General features: G+C 35.3%; 1 protein-coding gene across 1 annotated transcript in view; it reads right to left on the bottom strand.

The window, feature by feature from the left end:
* Positions 1-16,313, bottom strand: part of MRPS9 (mitochondrial ribosomal protein S9) — a 56,920-nt gene that overhangs the window by 20,358 nt on the left and 20,249 nt on the right. Inside the window, exons 3-5 of the mRNA XM_012737664.3 lie at positions 8,775-8,837; positions 8,655-8,685; positions 1,813-1,892 (exon numbers count right to left, since the gene is read on the bottom strand). Of these exons, the coding sequence (XP_012593118.1) occupies positions 1,813-1,892; positions 8,655-8,685; positions 8,775-8,837 (174 nt within the window). The remainder of the gene's footprint in view (positions 1-1,812; positions 1,893-8,654; positions 8,686-8,774; positions 8,838-16,313) is intronic.

The raw sequence follows: 16,313 nt of genomic DNA, 5'->3' as shown, positions 1-16,313 counted from the left end.
TGTGACTACAGCTGTAATTGACAACATTTGCCATACATGATGCTGAAATACATACATGAGGCATATATTTAGGAATTACTGAGTTGAACTGAGACACAAAGCCCAAAGAACCCTTTAATATGTAACAAAATCTATATTACTCAAAAAGAATGTTTATTAATCAGATACAATTTGACATTTTAGCCATAGAGTATGATAAAATTTTACCCACTGAGAAACTGATCAGTTTCTTGAGCAATACCTTTTAAAACATACAAACTAAAAAATAAAGTTAGGCCTCTTATACAATGTATAATTTCTTCATTATGATGGAATGCAACAAAATATCTTGCCCTTGGGTTGCTCAGTTTCAGCCAAAACAAATGCAAATGGCTTGTCAGATGACAGCTGTTTGATAAGGCTCTTCTACAAGACCTGCATGCTTTACTTTTTTCCGTGAAACTTGGGATGAAAGGCAGAAGGCAGGAAGAGAATTAATGTAGCATACAGTCTAAAGGCAATGCTACAACCGTGATTAAGTAGAAAAGTTAAAAGGCACAGATTTTCCACAGCTTCGCTGCGTGCAACCCATCCGTGTAACAAGTTGACAGGCCTAGCGCATCAGCTCCATCATCCCCTCCGACAGCTAAAACGCAGCATTGCATCCCTTTTCAGAGAAAATTTGCGTCTGCACCATGAAGCGTTGTACATTATTTCTTAGCACTGCAGGGGGCTCAAGTCCATATGGAACCTTCACAAATATTACCACAGATCAAACCAGCAGCGTCTGGAGGCAGATTTGACATACCTATTTAAATGAACAGCAGGGGTCCTCGGGCAGCCTCAGGCTGTGCGGGAGAGAACCTCTGCGGCAGCCTGAGCCTCAGCTCCATTACTCAGCAAAGACACACTCTACATTTATCATTCATTTCATTTCTGCCAGGGCAAGAAGCTCATTTGCCCAAGGTCAACAAAAAGCGAAAAGAAGGTTTTCTTTTTTTTCCTCAAGAAATAAATGTACCTGACAAGTGGGGATTTTGTCCTTTGGGTTTGTGGAACACAAATAAACACCAGACAATTCTAAAAAACAGAGTAAATGTGTGCACTGGTTTAAACCTTTGGATGGGAGATGCCCCATAAATATTTCTGAAACTTATTAAAAAAATATAATGAATAAAATAGAACTTGACATCACGTTCTAAAAATAAAAAAGATACTGGTATACAGCCTTTTTTAAAAATAGTAATTCTGAGGACCACTCCCAAATGTGCACACTATCAAACACTGATAGCTCTGAAAACAAAACTGTTCATAATACACTCAAATGTGGTTTGAAGTCAAAGTGCAACAATCATTTCTTAGGCTGTTTTTGGGCCCAAATTCTAGAACCATACACTGCATTAACTTGTGAAAACAAAAATTGTATATAAATATCAAAAGCACAGTAGAGAGAACTATTTCACTCTCTCAAGGTAAATGCCTCCACAGCCCCTGACAGCATCATGCACTTGGCCTCGTTCCCTACCTTGGAAGCAGTTACAGTTACATGCACTATTGCTGAATTGACCATTTATCTCCTAACACAATTTTAATTTGTAAGTAAAAGCATTTTAAGGACAGACAATCTTGATATAAATTTCATAAAGTTTACCTTTAGGAAAAGTGAATTAATAAAATATAAAGCCTTTCAACAACATACTATCTTACCCCTAGAAGTCTCATTTTTGAGCATTATAAAATACAAGGTAAATTCTGAAACTGAGAAAAGTCTCCAGTATAATTAGTTTCGTAGCTTACAGTTCATATTATTTATCATAAATGTAATATACTTACATGCATTAATGAATAATATGATTGTTTGCCAGTATAGAAGAGATAATGAAATGGACGGCCATCTTCTCCCCACTGGATTGCTAATAAAAAGCCAGATGAAAACAAATAAAAATACATACAGAGACAGACCAAATAGTTGTATTTAAGTTCAGTTATGAGACATACTTATAATTCTGATTAACTTTTAAAATTACAAAAAAATTATTAATATTTAGGATTTAATATTTAGTTTAGCATATTCAACACACAAATACTTAAGATATTTAATATTTCATACCCATTAAAACAATGTTTATATTTAATAAAATATTCCTAAATATTGTACCACATGAGCATTTTTAAATTTATTTCAAGGAAAAACTCATAAAATCATCAAAATTATCTCGTTAGAACAAAAAAAACTAGGTTTAGCTATAAACAATGTCCTCCTATATTCTTAAAAAGGGAAACTGACAGAGTCAATAATGCAGTACTTTCAGAGAATTCAAAACAGGCAAACGTAACAAAGGAAAGCACTAAAGAACATATTTTTCTATGCCACATGATTTGTTTCAACCCTATAGTCATCTACCTTTGAGAGTTTAAAACATCACAAGGTGTTCTGTGTAATTCCTTTTGAAACACAGATGGTCATTCACATCTAACAACCACCAAATAAACTGAGAAATGGAATCACTCTAGTAAATAAGCCAAATGCTAACTCCACATCCTTTGCCCATACTATTTCTATTGTTTCTCTATTAACTACTTGTAGGAACTCTTGTACATTAAAGATTATTACACTCTTTGGTCCATTCCACAAGTTGTAACTATTGTCTCCCAGCCTGCCACTTGCCTTGCATTTTTGTTTATGACATCTTTCATAATCAAGAAGTTTACAATACGTATATAGTCTAATCTGTCACTTTTCCTCTACAGCATGTTTCTCAACTATCTTTTCATTATTGATCCTGCTGAGAAAGCCTTTTTTAGGCCTTTTTTTTTCTCTAATTGCCCCTTTCCCCATGAAATTTTAATACCACAAATATATTAATGCAACATATCTGCTGGTGTATATCGTGGACCTCTGAAGGGCCACAGACCACGGTAACAACTAGGTTTCCTCACTCCCTATGAACCAACCTTCACCCCCACTGAGAAACCATGCTTTGAGCTCTCTATAACTATTTTCCTATATTTCCTTCTGGAATTGTTATAAGTTCATGTTTATGTATTTACTCTATCTGGAATTTATGTTTGGGAGGCAGAAATCCCAGTATTATTTTGTTCAGCAAAGACTCTTTATCCTTCTACAGTTTTTTTTTTTTTTTTTTTTTTTTTTGAGACAGAGTCTCACTTTGTTGCCCAGGCTAGAGTGAGTGCCGTGGCGTCAGCCTAGCTCACAGCAACCTCAAACTCCTGGGCTCGAGTGATCCTTCTGCCTCAGCCTCCCGAGTAGCTGGGACTACAGGCATGCGCCACCATGCCCGGCTAATTTTTTATATATATATATCAGTTGGCCAATTAATTTCTTTCTATTTATAGTAGAGACGGGGTCTCGCTCTTGCTCAGGCTGGTTTTGAACTCCTGACCTTGAGCAATCCGCCCGCCTCGGCCTCCCAAGAGCTAGGATTACAGGCGTGAGCCACAGCGCCCGGCCCCTTCTACAGTTTTTTGAATACAACACCCTTTTCTGCTGAAATACTACCTATGATGTTTGTGGGATATCTTTCTTTTCTAAGGATAATTAGCATTAGACAGGCCACTTTAGGTGAGTAAGTTTAAAAATGAAGACTAAAATTTCATAATAAGTGGTAAAAAAAAAAGTCTTGATTGGGTGGTTAGCTTGAAAGATAACAACAGATTTTTATTTACCAATGGCTTATGGATGATTTAAATACTTTTCCAACATTTTCATAGACTTCATGAAATCCTGCATATCTTCCAATATTTGTACCTTTACTATGCAACCGATTTTCATTGTGTTGTTAAAGTGGTCAAAAAGTAATAAAAAAGACAAACATTATTTGCAGTGAAGACTCTGTTAAGCTCAGAGAGATGTTTGAGTTGGATCTCATATCCTGGAACTGATTTCATTATGTACTGATTTCATTATGTATGTACACACACACACACACACACACACAGGGTTTCACTGAATCTACAGTATCACAGATTTTAAGGTGCCCAATCATGTACTTTACATAACACAAAGAAATAAAAAAAAAAGCTGTCCAACTATGGCAAATATTATAGTTTACAATAATTGTAGTGTGCCCTGCTGTCAAAGATGTTAAAATTTGAAAAAGCACGTCCTAGAATTCACAAAATATGGCACAAACATATGCTGGCGCTGAATATACCACTCTGTCCAATGGCCTGTCTACTCTGTGCTGCTACCGCCATTTTAACCAGCTGAGCTTTTTGCTGCAGTGGTATGATCACAGCTCACTGCAGCCTTGAACTCCTGGGCTCAAGAGATACTCCTGCCTCAGTCTCCTGAGTAGCTAGGACTACAGGTGTGTGCCACCATGCCTGGCTAGTTTTTTCATTTTTGTAGAGTCGGGGGTCTTCTCTGTTGCCCAGATTGGCCTTGAATTCCTGGCCACAAGCAGTCATCCTTAGGCCATGCCTGGCCTAAGCTGTTTTTTAAAATTAATCCGTAATTAATTTATTCTATATATCAGGTCTATGTCAGTTTCAAATATTCTAGTATCTTTTTGTCAAAAAGAAGTTTTTAGTTTCAAAATAGATAATTTATCATCTTAGTCCTTTATTGTGACATAAGGACATAATTTCAGTAATTTTAAAAAAATATTGAAAGTTGTATATTTATTCTTATATTAGCCACCTTCCCTACATTCTGTCCTAGAATTTTAATTTCTTAATTCCAAAAACACAATGATTTTTTTAAGTCTTGACTTAACTCTTGATACTATCTATTTTTCAACATTCTATAAAATGAAGACACAGGAGGTACACACAAGTATATATTTATGTACAATGACTGTATGTATATGTAGGTAAATATTTGTACAGTAGGGATTCAATGTTTGTAAAACAGTTCTTGTCTGCCAAAATACACAAAGGCAGGGAAAGACTGCAATGCACTGGTTACCAGTAAGACCACCAGGTCATTTCTATCATACTCCATTCCACACTGATTTCCTTGTGTGTGGATTTGGCCACCACAATGCCATCAATTGGCAGGGTGCTCATATGACCTCTGCATGAGCAGTGTCTCACCCTTTGTCTCTACTGTGGCATGATTTTATAAAAGGGTATCACTAAAAAAAATTCAGAACAATTCAAATGTTTTGAATTCAGGTACCCAAATAACGATATTCTACTAAAGTTCTAATATTATAGTTTATGGTTTTCCATTTTCTAAGTGGAAAAATCAATTTTATTTTCTAAGTGGAAAGATTAAGATTATTATTCATAGTATCTATGAATACTATAGTATACTATGCATACTATAGCATACTTGATATACTATAGTATAATTGATTATATTTACAATCGATTATACTATAGTATAATAGTATACTATAGTATATAATATAAATATAGTATACTATGAATAATAATCGATTTTCCTAACTTCTTTGGGTTTTTTAAGCCATACTTTTTGCCTTTATTATCCATACTTTTTTTTTATTATGCTGGTTAAAACTTCCAAAATAACAATGCTGAATAACAGAAGGGAGTGTAGGTATACCTGTCTTATTCCTGAACTTAATGAAATCTAATGATACATTTTTTTAATTTGATGTCTCTGTTTCTCATGATAGTCTTTCTTTAAGAAAATTTCCTTTTATTTTTAGTTTAAATGCTTTTAACAACAAAAAAGGGAATGCTCAATTTTGTTAATTAACTTTTTCCTTGATTCAACACAGATAAGTACATTAATAAATTCCCTAATGTTAAACCATCCTTACATTCCTGGGGAGAAAAAAGGTCCTCTGGTACATTCTTTTAATACAATGCTTTGCTTGGTTTCCTAGCATTTTATTTAGTGAGAATAGATTATAGGTTTCTTTTTTTTAATGCAATTAGTGTCCAGATTTGTGTGAGCCTTCAAAGTGAATTTGGAAGCTCTTATTGTTTTTATCTGCTCTGCAACAGTTTGCAAAAGTTATCTGCTTCTTCAAGGTAGGCTAGAACTCACTGATGGAACCTCTGGGCCTGCGCCTCTTTCACTAGATATTTGATGACCTTTGATTTCCTCTCCAGCTTGTAGTTTAACCAGTGTTCTCCTGATTGAGACAATTATGGCAACTAATACTCTCAAACCATCTGTTTGAGAGTCAGTAGAGTCTGGTGGTCACATATACGTGCTCTAGAGTCACAACTGCATGGGCTTCCCTATATTCTGGCTCAGCTACTTCCTGGCTGTGTGTGTGTTCTTGGTAAGGCTAAACTGAGTATGCTTTAATTTCCACATCTGTAAAATGGGGAAAATGTCACGTAGTAAAACCATCATGAAGACTGTGAGTTAATACATGTGAAGCACTTAGAACTCTGTCTGGCCTACTCTAAGTTTCAATAAATGCCAGCTATCATTATTTGGGAGATTCTTTCAAATAATTAGAATAAAATTACCTACAACAATCTGACACTTTAAAATTATCCTCCGAATGTTATTATTTAAAATTCTTAATATTGTCCTACGTTTTCTTTTTCCTTTGAGCAGACTTGCCAGAAATTGACTGATTTTATTGTTTTTTTCAAAGAACTACTTGGTTTTATTTATCATGCCTCTACTTTTAAATTTCTTTAGTAGGTTCATCAATTTAGTTTTTCTTTTTCTGGCTTCCTAAACTGAATTCTTAGTTCATTTATTTTTAATCTTCTTTAATTATTAATAAATATATGTTTGTCCCTGCATAATACAATGTCCATATCCCATAGGTTTTGATAGGAACTGCTCTCATTGTCACACATTTCTAAATAGTCTGTAATTTCAATTCTGATTTCCTCTTTAACCCAACAGTGATGCAGTTCTATTGATTTTAAGTCAGAAAAATCTAATCGACATGATTTTTACTATTTGAAATTTGTTAGGTTTTCCCTATGACCTATTACAATATAATTATATTACTATTCCATAGGTTTCTGCATAGAAAATATATTCTTTGTATCTGTATCTGCAGCTATAAAATCATGCTGCATTATTCAAATTCTTTACAGCCATAGTTAACAGCTTTTGTTTTAAACATTTTAATGCTAAGGGTTTAGTGCAAAAGGGTTCATGGCCATCAAATCCAATTAATGGAAATTAGATTTTATCAATATAAATTAACATTCTTGTCTCACTGAATGAACCATTCCCTACCTTCCTTGAATTCCATTTTGTCTAATATCAGGTGCTACTCCTTTCTCCTATCATTAACCCAGTATATATCTTTGTTTTTCTGAATATTTTTATCACTTGCTTAAACAGCACAGAGAGGATTTTAATGTTAATTTAATCTAGAAGCTTTCATCTTTTAATAAGGGAAGTGGTAGTATATTACTACAAGTACTATTAATATAATCTATCCAAATCTAAAATTTGCTGATTTTTTTTTTTTTTTTTTGAGACATGGTCTCTGTTGCCTGGGCTAGAGTATACTGGTGTTATTGTAGTTTAGTACAACCTCAAACTTCTGGGCTCAACAATCTTCCTGCCTCAGCCTTCCAAATAGCTGGGGGACTACAGGCATTCACCACCATGCCCGGCTAAATTTTAAAAATTTTTTGTAGAGAAAAAATTGGTCTTGCTATTGCCCAGACTGGTCTTGAACTCTTGGGCTCAAGTGATCCTCCTGAGTTGCCCTTCCAAAGTGCTAAGAGTACAAACGTCAGCCACTGCGCCCAGCCTGATTTTTTTTTCACACAAAAAAAGTTTTGTCCTGGACTTTTAAAATTAACTGACAACCACTACCCATCCACACTGAGGCTTCTAATGTACAGTAAATATATTATTCAATTTTCTGGCAAACTTAAAGCGTTTTTGTGTTTTAAGATTTTTATACATTTAAAAGATAAAGGCCGGGCGTGGTGGCTCACGCCTGTAATCCTAGCACTTTGGGAGGCCGAGGCAGGCGGATTGCTCAAGGTCAGGAGTTCGAAACCAGCCTGAGCGAGACCCCGTCTCTACCAAAAATAGAAATAAATTAATTGACCAACTAAAAATATATATAGAAAAAATTAGCCGGGCATGGTGGCGCATGCTTGTAGTCCCAGCTACTCGGGAGGCTGAGGCAGTAGGATCGCTGAGCCCCAGAGATTGAGGTTGCTGTGAGCCAGGCTGATGCCACGGCACTCACTCTAGCCTGGGCAACAAAGTGAGACTCTGTCTCAAAAAAAGAAAAAGAAAAAAAAAAAAAAAGATAAAGAGAAAATCTTAAAAGAAACCAGAGAAACATGAGACTTGATTAGAATGATGGCCAACTGCTCATCAGAAACAATGCAAGATAAAACAATGGAATTATTAAAGTTCAGAAAGAACAAAAAAGAAAATCTAAAGTCAGTGAAAATACGCTTCCAAAATGAAGAGAAATTAAAATTTTCTACATAAAGAGTTGAATTAGTCACTAGTATATCTGCACCAAAGTCTTCCCTTTAAAAAGGCATATTAGAATGCAAATAATTAGTGTGACATTACTATAGGCATGAACTCTAACCTGATCTAATTTTAATGCCATTTATACCATTTAATAGTATAAAATAGTTTACAAACCCAACAATTCCTCATGAGTTACAAAATATTTTTCACCTACTTCACAGAAGGGTAACTACAGTATGTGAGCAATGCTGATATACTATAACCTAACACTTAAAGAAAAAACTGTTTTTTCATTCTTGAACAAACTTACCTCTTTGTTTTGGAAAAACCTGCTCAGGATGCTGTAAAATAAATTTAAAAATGCATTAGATAATTACCGTAACATATAAAACTAAGTGAAATTTTTAAAAATAGTAATTAAGATAACTACCTTCATTATGGGCCTGGCTCGTTTCTCAAACAAGCCACTCGGAAAAAGGTAAGCAATAGCTCTCTGAAAATACACACAAAGGTTAATTAACAACTGCTATAAAAAACAAGTTAAGGTCATAATTAATAGTTACTGAATGCTTACTATGTGCCAGACATTAGAGTTTCACATGCGTTATCTCATTTCATAATCTTTTAAATGGGATAATAAAATTATACCACACACACATATTCCCAAAAAGAAAAAAATTGTAACTATCAAACTGATTATTGACAATTTTCAAGTGTCAGCTTTAAAACATGTCACTCCTTGAATGTGATACCACAAATAGTCTCTCTCTTTTACTTTTAAAGGAAAACTAGAGGTGCTCCTGCACAACTTCTGTGGTAATGTGCTCAAGAGCATTCATTCCGACTTCTAATTGGTCGTGCAAATATCAAAGAGCAGGCTGAAAAGAGCAGCCTCTAAGTTTTGAAAAATCTGAAAAGACCAGGCTCTAAGTCTCACCCACTATGACACCCCTGACGTTTTTAGATGCTCTTTCAACTTGTCCCGGAGTTTTTAAACTATACTCTTTTAAAACAAGTTCTAAGTGTCTGTTTTTCAACAGGGATGCTTTCGGCATTTTGTGCGTGATGGCTCTGACATAGGCACCCTTCCTCCATACTGCAGGTCATTTAACATCCCTGGCTCTTTTCCAACCCAACCAGTAATAGCCCCAGTGCTTGTGACAAATATCACACCTAGGCCATTCCAAATGCCCCCACTTCCTAGGGAGCAGCACTGGCTCCCACTTGAAAATAACTGCTTAAGTCTTCATAGTGCCTTCTCCAACACCCCCCCTCACAATGAACGACAACAACAAAATGTGCACTTTCCTTCTCGTTTGTTTAACAGTGTCAGATGAAAAGGCTATGGCCTGGGATCTGGCAGTGCATTTAAACACAGTGCTGCTCTTTAGAGAGCATGTTCTTAGGATGGGCCTTCTCTGCCCACCCACACAGTAAATCTGATGGTTCAGATTCAACCCCTGAAAAGAGGAGCCTATAATTTTGGAGTATAAATTCAATTATACTAGGGAGCTTACTTGTGTCTATGGGTCAAGCTTTAGTCTTTCATTCAGCCTTTTCACGATAAAATTGACACTTAGATCAAACATCGGCATGTTCATTTAACAAATTTTTTTTTTTAAACCAGGCCTTCCCTACTTCCTTCATTGCAGGAGAAAAGGTACACTTTTTAATAAGTGATACTGAGACAATTGATTGCCATTTGGAAAAAGATAAAACTGGATCCAAATCTCACACCATATAGCAGAATAAACTGCACACGAGTCAGAGAGCTAAATATACAAAATAAAGCCAAACAAGGACTATCATACAACATGGGTGAATTCCTTTATGACCAAGAGATGAGAAAGTATTTAAATATAACTCAAAATTCAGAAGCAATTAAAAAAAAGATCGATCAATTAAACTACATAAAAAAACAAAAAGAAAACTACAGCTCAAATGTACTCACAATAAAAGAAGTGCAATTTAAACTACTTGAGAACATTTCTTATCTAACAAGACTAGCAGAAGTTCAAAACTTTGACAGCACACTGTTGGTGAGGCTATAAAGAAACACTCTGCCACATTGCTGGTGGGAGTGCCAAATGCTACAACCTCTTTCAGTGGGAAGTTTGGCACTCCCTAACAGAACTACATATACATATCCCCTAGTGATCTGATGTCTATGAATTTACCCAGAAGATACACACCCACAAATGCAAACCAACATAAGCACAGGCTATTCATTGAATTATAAGCACAAAATATTAGCAACAACCAAATGCCCATACATAAGAGGTTGGCTGAATAAATGATGGCACATCACTGCAATCAAGTACTATATGTTAATAGCTGTAAAACAAAGAGACAAGCAAGATGCAAAAGAAATGAAGTTGGATGCTGCTATGGTGTAAGAAAGAAAATAGAGTGAGGGATACAGGGATGAGGGCAGACTCCTGTGGGTATACCTTTGTACACAGCTAAGCTTTGAAGTATGAAAACGTTTTATATGCTAAGGAATAAAATTTTCAAAAGAACTCTAAACATAAACAGAAACAAGTAAATCTAATTTCTAATGACAAAACGTAATTGCAAAGAAATCTTCAACTTTACTTGGTAGGCTTACAGTCAGTCATAATATTGATATTGTAATTCTGACACATTTTGTATATATTGCAGCATAATGCATGTAAGTAAATATATTAATTTTATGGGGACCAGAATTATATTGTAGAAGACAAGAGACAGAAATATAAAAGGGAAAATCCTATAATGTTAAATAATACATACTCATAATCTTTAAAAAAAAAAAAAACATCATTTCTTAGTTTCGTCCCCTGAAAGAGCATAGAAGCAAGGGAAACCCAGGAGCAATGGGTGGGTCAATTGGTTTCTAAAGACAATTTCCCAGTATAAAAAAACCAAGAACCTTGGAGAAATGGCTGATTCAGGCCTAAGGTAGAGAAAGTACAAAATGAGCCTGAGACACCTTCCTGTGCCAGAAAACCATGAAGTGCTCAAAAGAAGACAGAAGCCAACTTTAAGGGGCTCCTGCTGGCCAAATGTGGGACAATTTGAACACAAAAAGAACAATGACAATCTCTTATAACACACCCAATACATGGGTATATATATTTAAGTGTGCATGTGTGGGAGGCTTGTGTGTGCACACTCACATATACACACACACTCAAGGGGAGGGACAAGGAGAAAAAGAAAGCTGCTTTATAGAACAATATCAGCTATAAAAGTAGAAGGAATGACAAAAGTAGAAAATTATCATTTTATAACTTCCAAATTAATCATCAATTTCAGGCAAAGATCATCAACAGATGCTAAAGCCACTGGCTGAAAGATTACTGGGGAATAGAAAATTCACATGGACCCAAGATGTTACCTTATAGATTACTTACTAGTTATTAAGGGAAAAAACTACTTTTGTAATAAAGAGGTCTGTGGTCACCATCTAATCAAGGGATCAGTCATATCATCACCAACAGCAGGACAAACTGACTATGTGCCTCCTAGGCATGCAATGAGAAGTACAAAATGTCACTTAAGTAATATCTTTTGTATTTAATATAGTACATTCTACACCTGACCATGAGAAATCAGTCAGAAAGCCGGAATGTGGGATAACTGTACAAGACAAGTGATCTTGATGCTACAAAACAACTAGTCAGCTATAAAGATACTTATGGGAAAACTGAGGAAGTTTAAAAATAGATTACATAACATATGACATTACAGAATGATTAGAATTGTATCAGATGTGAAAATGAAATTATGGGAGATAACTGTATAAAGTATGTATGTATGTATTCAAGGGTTAAGTACATGCCGATATATTTAGGGGTTAAGTTTATGACAGCTGCAATTTTCAATGGATCAGTAAAAAAAGTATTTTATATATACAGAGACAAAGGAAATGTAGTAAAATGTTAAAAATTGGCAAATCTATGTGAAGAGTGTGTGATTATATTTACTGAATGTTCAAATTTTCTGGAAATTTGAAAAGTTTCAAAATAAAAAAGATAAGGAAAAAATGTTAAAATGTAAAACATTTTAAAAATAATAAATATGATCTTCCCAAACCTAGCCTGTCTCCACAAGGCCCCCACTATGGCCCATCTTGACCTCGGGCATCCTTCTCAGTCATGCAAGGCAGCCCAAGGCAGGCCAGACCTTAGCAACGGGGCTACTGAATCTAAGGCCTGGATTAGAACAGTAGAAGGCAAGGAAGACTCAGCACAACTCTTCAACTTTGGATAAACTCACCATGATCACAAGGGAGGCAATCCAAATGAATCTCAAATGAGTGTCCAGCAGTCATTGCATCATTTTTTTTTTCTTTTTTTTTTTTGAGAATCTCACTCTGTAGCCTGAGCGAGTGCTGTGGCATCAGCTCACTGCAACCTCAAACTCCTGGGCTCAAGTGATCCCCCTTCTTCAGCCTTCCAAGTAGCTGGGACTAGAAGCACACACCACCATCCCCGGTTAATTTTTTCTATTTTTTAATAGAGATGGGGTCTTGCTCTTGCTCAGGCTGGTCTTAAACTCCTGAGCTCAAGTTATCCTCCTGCCTTGGCCTCCCAGAGTTATAGGATTACAGGCATGAGCCACTGCACTGGACCCGGCATCATTTTCAAATACGAATATTACTGTTAACTTAGAAGACCACTAAATAGAATTCTAGAGGGAAATGAAAATTGAAGAATTCCACCCTACAGTTAGATTTCTCATGAAAAACAGGACTTAGAAAAGCCATAAGGAAGTTAATTGGTAGAACCTGAAAATAAACCATTGACTTCAAAGAATGACTAGGACTTACAATCTGCTTTTTAAAAAATGAAAATAAGTCAATAAAGGTTTTGCTGGGAGTCTACTGAAATTCACCCAAAAGTGTCAGGAAATGTGGCTTTGCCTTAAAAAAATCTCAGCTAAAAGTAAATTAACACACATTTATTAATTTATAATCCCTCACTATATTAGGTATTGCAGAATTAGGCATTATACCAAATATGGTAGAAAAGGTGCACAGAGCAAAAGACATCATGTTAGATAAAAGGCAATCTTGCAAATTCAGTAAAAACAAAAGACAGAAGAAAAAGGAACAAAAGAGGGAATAGTAAATAAAATAAACCAGTTGTTTCTAAACCAAATAACAAAACATATAAAACAAAAAAAGGACACAGTCCCAGCATGCTATCTGCCATCTGTTTAGTATGCATGGAACAGTACTAACATGACCTAACCTATTACTTCCATTTATCTCCTATGGGCATTTTACACAGATTTTTTACAAATTCTAAAGCAAACAAAGGACTACCTGGCTTTTCTGAAAAAATAATTTTGTTGCTTTCTGTATCTGCTTAACTCCCAGTTAACAAGCAGGTTGATGAATACCCTTTTGAGATAAATAGTGAATATTTATAAGAAAAAGGGAATTTTGAGTGTTAGTACTGAGTTGAACAGCCTATAGATATGTTTTGGGCAGAATATTACATGCTATAAAATAGGAATACCTTTACTTTTACTACATTGCAGAATTCAGAAGAAAGGGGTGGTGAATATGAAGACAGGATGGAAGTGTAAATAACATATAATCCTTACTGTGTCTTACTATAATCATATTTTTCAAATACCATCACTCCCAGTGATTCTGATTTAAAGACATCAACTTCATCTGGTTGTTATGAGGACTGAAAAAGACATTCATAAAAGTACAGCACACAGCAGGCACTCAACAAATGTTAATTAACTATATAAAAATCTTTAGTTTATGTAAAGGACATTATTTCCCATATTATTTTGTTTTAGGCCTTATAAAATAGTCATGAATTCATTAGCTCTATTTTACAGATGAAGAAGCAGCAGTTAAGTAGTCAGCTCAAGATCATACTGAAATAAATGACAAAGCCAGAACTTGAACCTTCTGGAATTTAGTTTCATAATGTGCTCTTCTTTGTCTATACCAGGGAACCAATTTAGATCTCTCAGCTAAAAGATTTACTTCTTTACTGACATCAAGGACATCCAGCTATTTAGTAGTAAAATTAGGAGAAAAAGCCAATTGTGCTTAAAGGAAAAGAAATTGATCATTTACCTTAATAAATTTTGTTAAACAAATATTTATCCCTCCTGAGTTCTAGGCACTCTGCTAGTTTAGAAAGATGAGTAAGATTTGGCTTCTGACTTCATTCTGTCAGTGGACAGATGCATACATCATCTCAAATACAGGGGCTATCATCGTATTAGATATCAAATAATATGGCACAATAAAATAATATACATAGGACCTATGTTAGAACTGTATAGAAGTTACACAAAGGGGACAAAGCTATTTTTTTCAGTGATACTTTTTTCAGTGATACTTTTCATTTTGTCTTTTCTTACCAGTCATTTCTTCCTTTCTATACAAGTGTCTTTACAAATCGTTTTGTCTGCCTGGATTGTTCTGTTGTTCCACTTCTTTACTTAACACATTCCAGTTTGTCTTTCAAGACCTAGGTCAAAGGCAGCCTTGCCTGGGACACTCTCCCTACTCCACTGGGCTCTCAGTTACTTATATTCTGTACATACCCCTGTAACAGTAGTCTCTGTTCTTGCCTATGGCTCTGCCACTTCCATCAAACAGGAGAACGATCCTCTTTCAAAGTCCACACCATCTGGCTATTTCATTCTCTCCCAATCTTTGACACCATCACTCACTGTGATCACACCGGACTGATGTGTACCAACTGCTGCCACATTTGTGAGCAACCTCAAGGATCGTGTGAACAAGCTACCTAAACAAGACTGTATGACTCCTGGTGTTGTTCAGGCCAATAAATAACTTTTAATTCTCATTCACATTCCTGTCCTTAGAAGCATTCAACCACTCCCTGAAATCCTCTCTCTTTCTTCCATAGATTTCAATCTGGCTGGATCATAATTCTGGTCCTGAAATTGCTTTGTCAGGGGTGACCAATGTCTCTTTTCAAATGCTCTGACCTACTTTCAGGTCTCATCCATGAAGTTGCTGTCTTCCTTCTCCCTTGTACCCACTTTCCCCTCCTACCTATCTGCAAGTTCCTTCTTGGTCTCTACTAAACACACCTCTGTTCCTCCTTTAAATTCTGTTCCCTCAGAGTTCCATCTTTGAGCCTCAAGCAAATTTATGTGAAGAGAAACCAAAACTATTTCTGTAGCTCCAAACTATTTGTCAACTGTCTTTAGGATTTTTCCATTTAAGTATCCAAATATTAGTAGCACATCCAAAGCAGTTCTTCAAATAACTTATTTTGCTTTCTACCAGTTCTTCTTTCTCCCACGCCTTGTTACCAAATCTTTCTTTATACCTTGGTCATATCTATTGGTGTGTTTTTGAAAGCAAAGAACCATGTCCTAGTCATTAATTTCTCACACCAGAATTAGAACACAGCAGATACTCAAAGGATAAATCAACAACAAATGGAATGCAGGGCCCTTGAGTGAACCAACTATAAAAGACATTTTATAGATAACTAGAGAAATGTAAATACAGACTCCTATATAAATGCTCCCAGTCCTGCTATAAACTATATTCAAATTAACTTTGTTAGATGTGATAATGGTATTGTAGTTATATAGGAAAATGTTCTAATTTTTTGAAGAAGCATACTCAAGTATTTAGGGGTGAGGCATCATGATGTTTGTAATTTGTATTTCACTTTAAAATAAAATAGGTCAGCCAAAAAGTATACAGTTGAAGCAAATATAGCAAAATGTTAAGTTATTAATATTTAACTTAGGTGATGGCTATATGGGTATGCATTCTACAATTTCTCCTTTTCTGTATGATTGAAATTTTTCATAAGTATACAAATTACTATTTACTATTATTGCTATTAGCCTAGAATGTTTTGATCTTTCTCAATTCTGGTTCCGTCATCCAGATAATATACATACACACACACACACACACACACACACACACACACACACACACGTCATATGAATCTTTCAT

This window comes from Microcebus murinus, chromosome 3 (genome assembly GCF_040939455.1).
Source record: "Microcebus murinus isolate Inina chromosome 3, M.murinus_Inina_mat1.0, whole genome shotgun sequence".
NCBI lineage: Eukaryota > Metazoa > Chordata > Mammalia > Primates > Cheirogaleidae > Microcebus > Microcebus murinus.
This window is presented reverse-complemented; position numbering and strand designations above follow the sequence as displayed.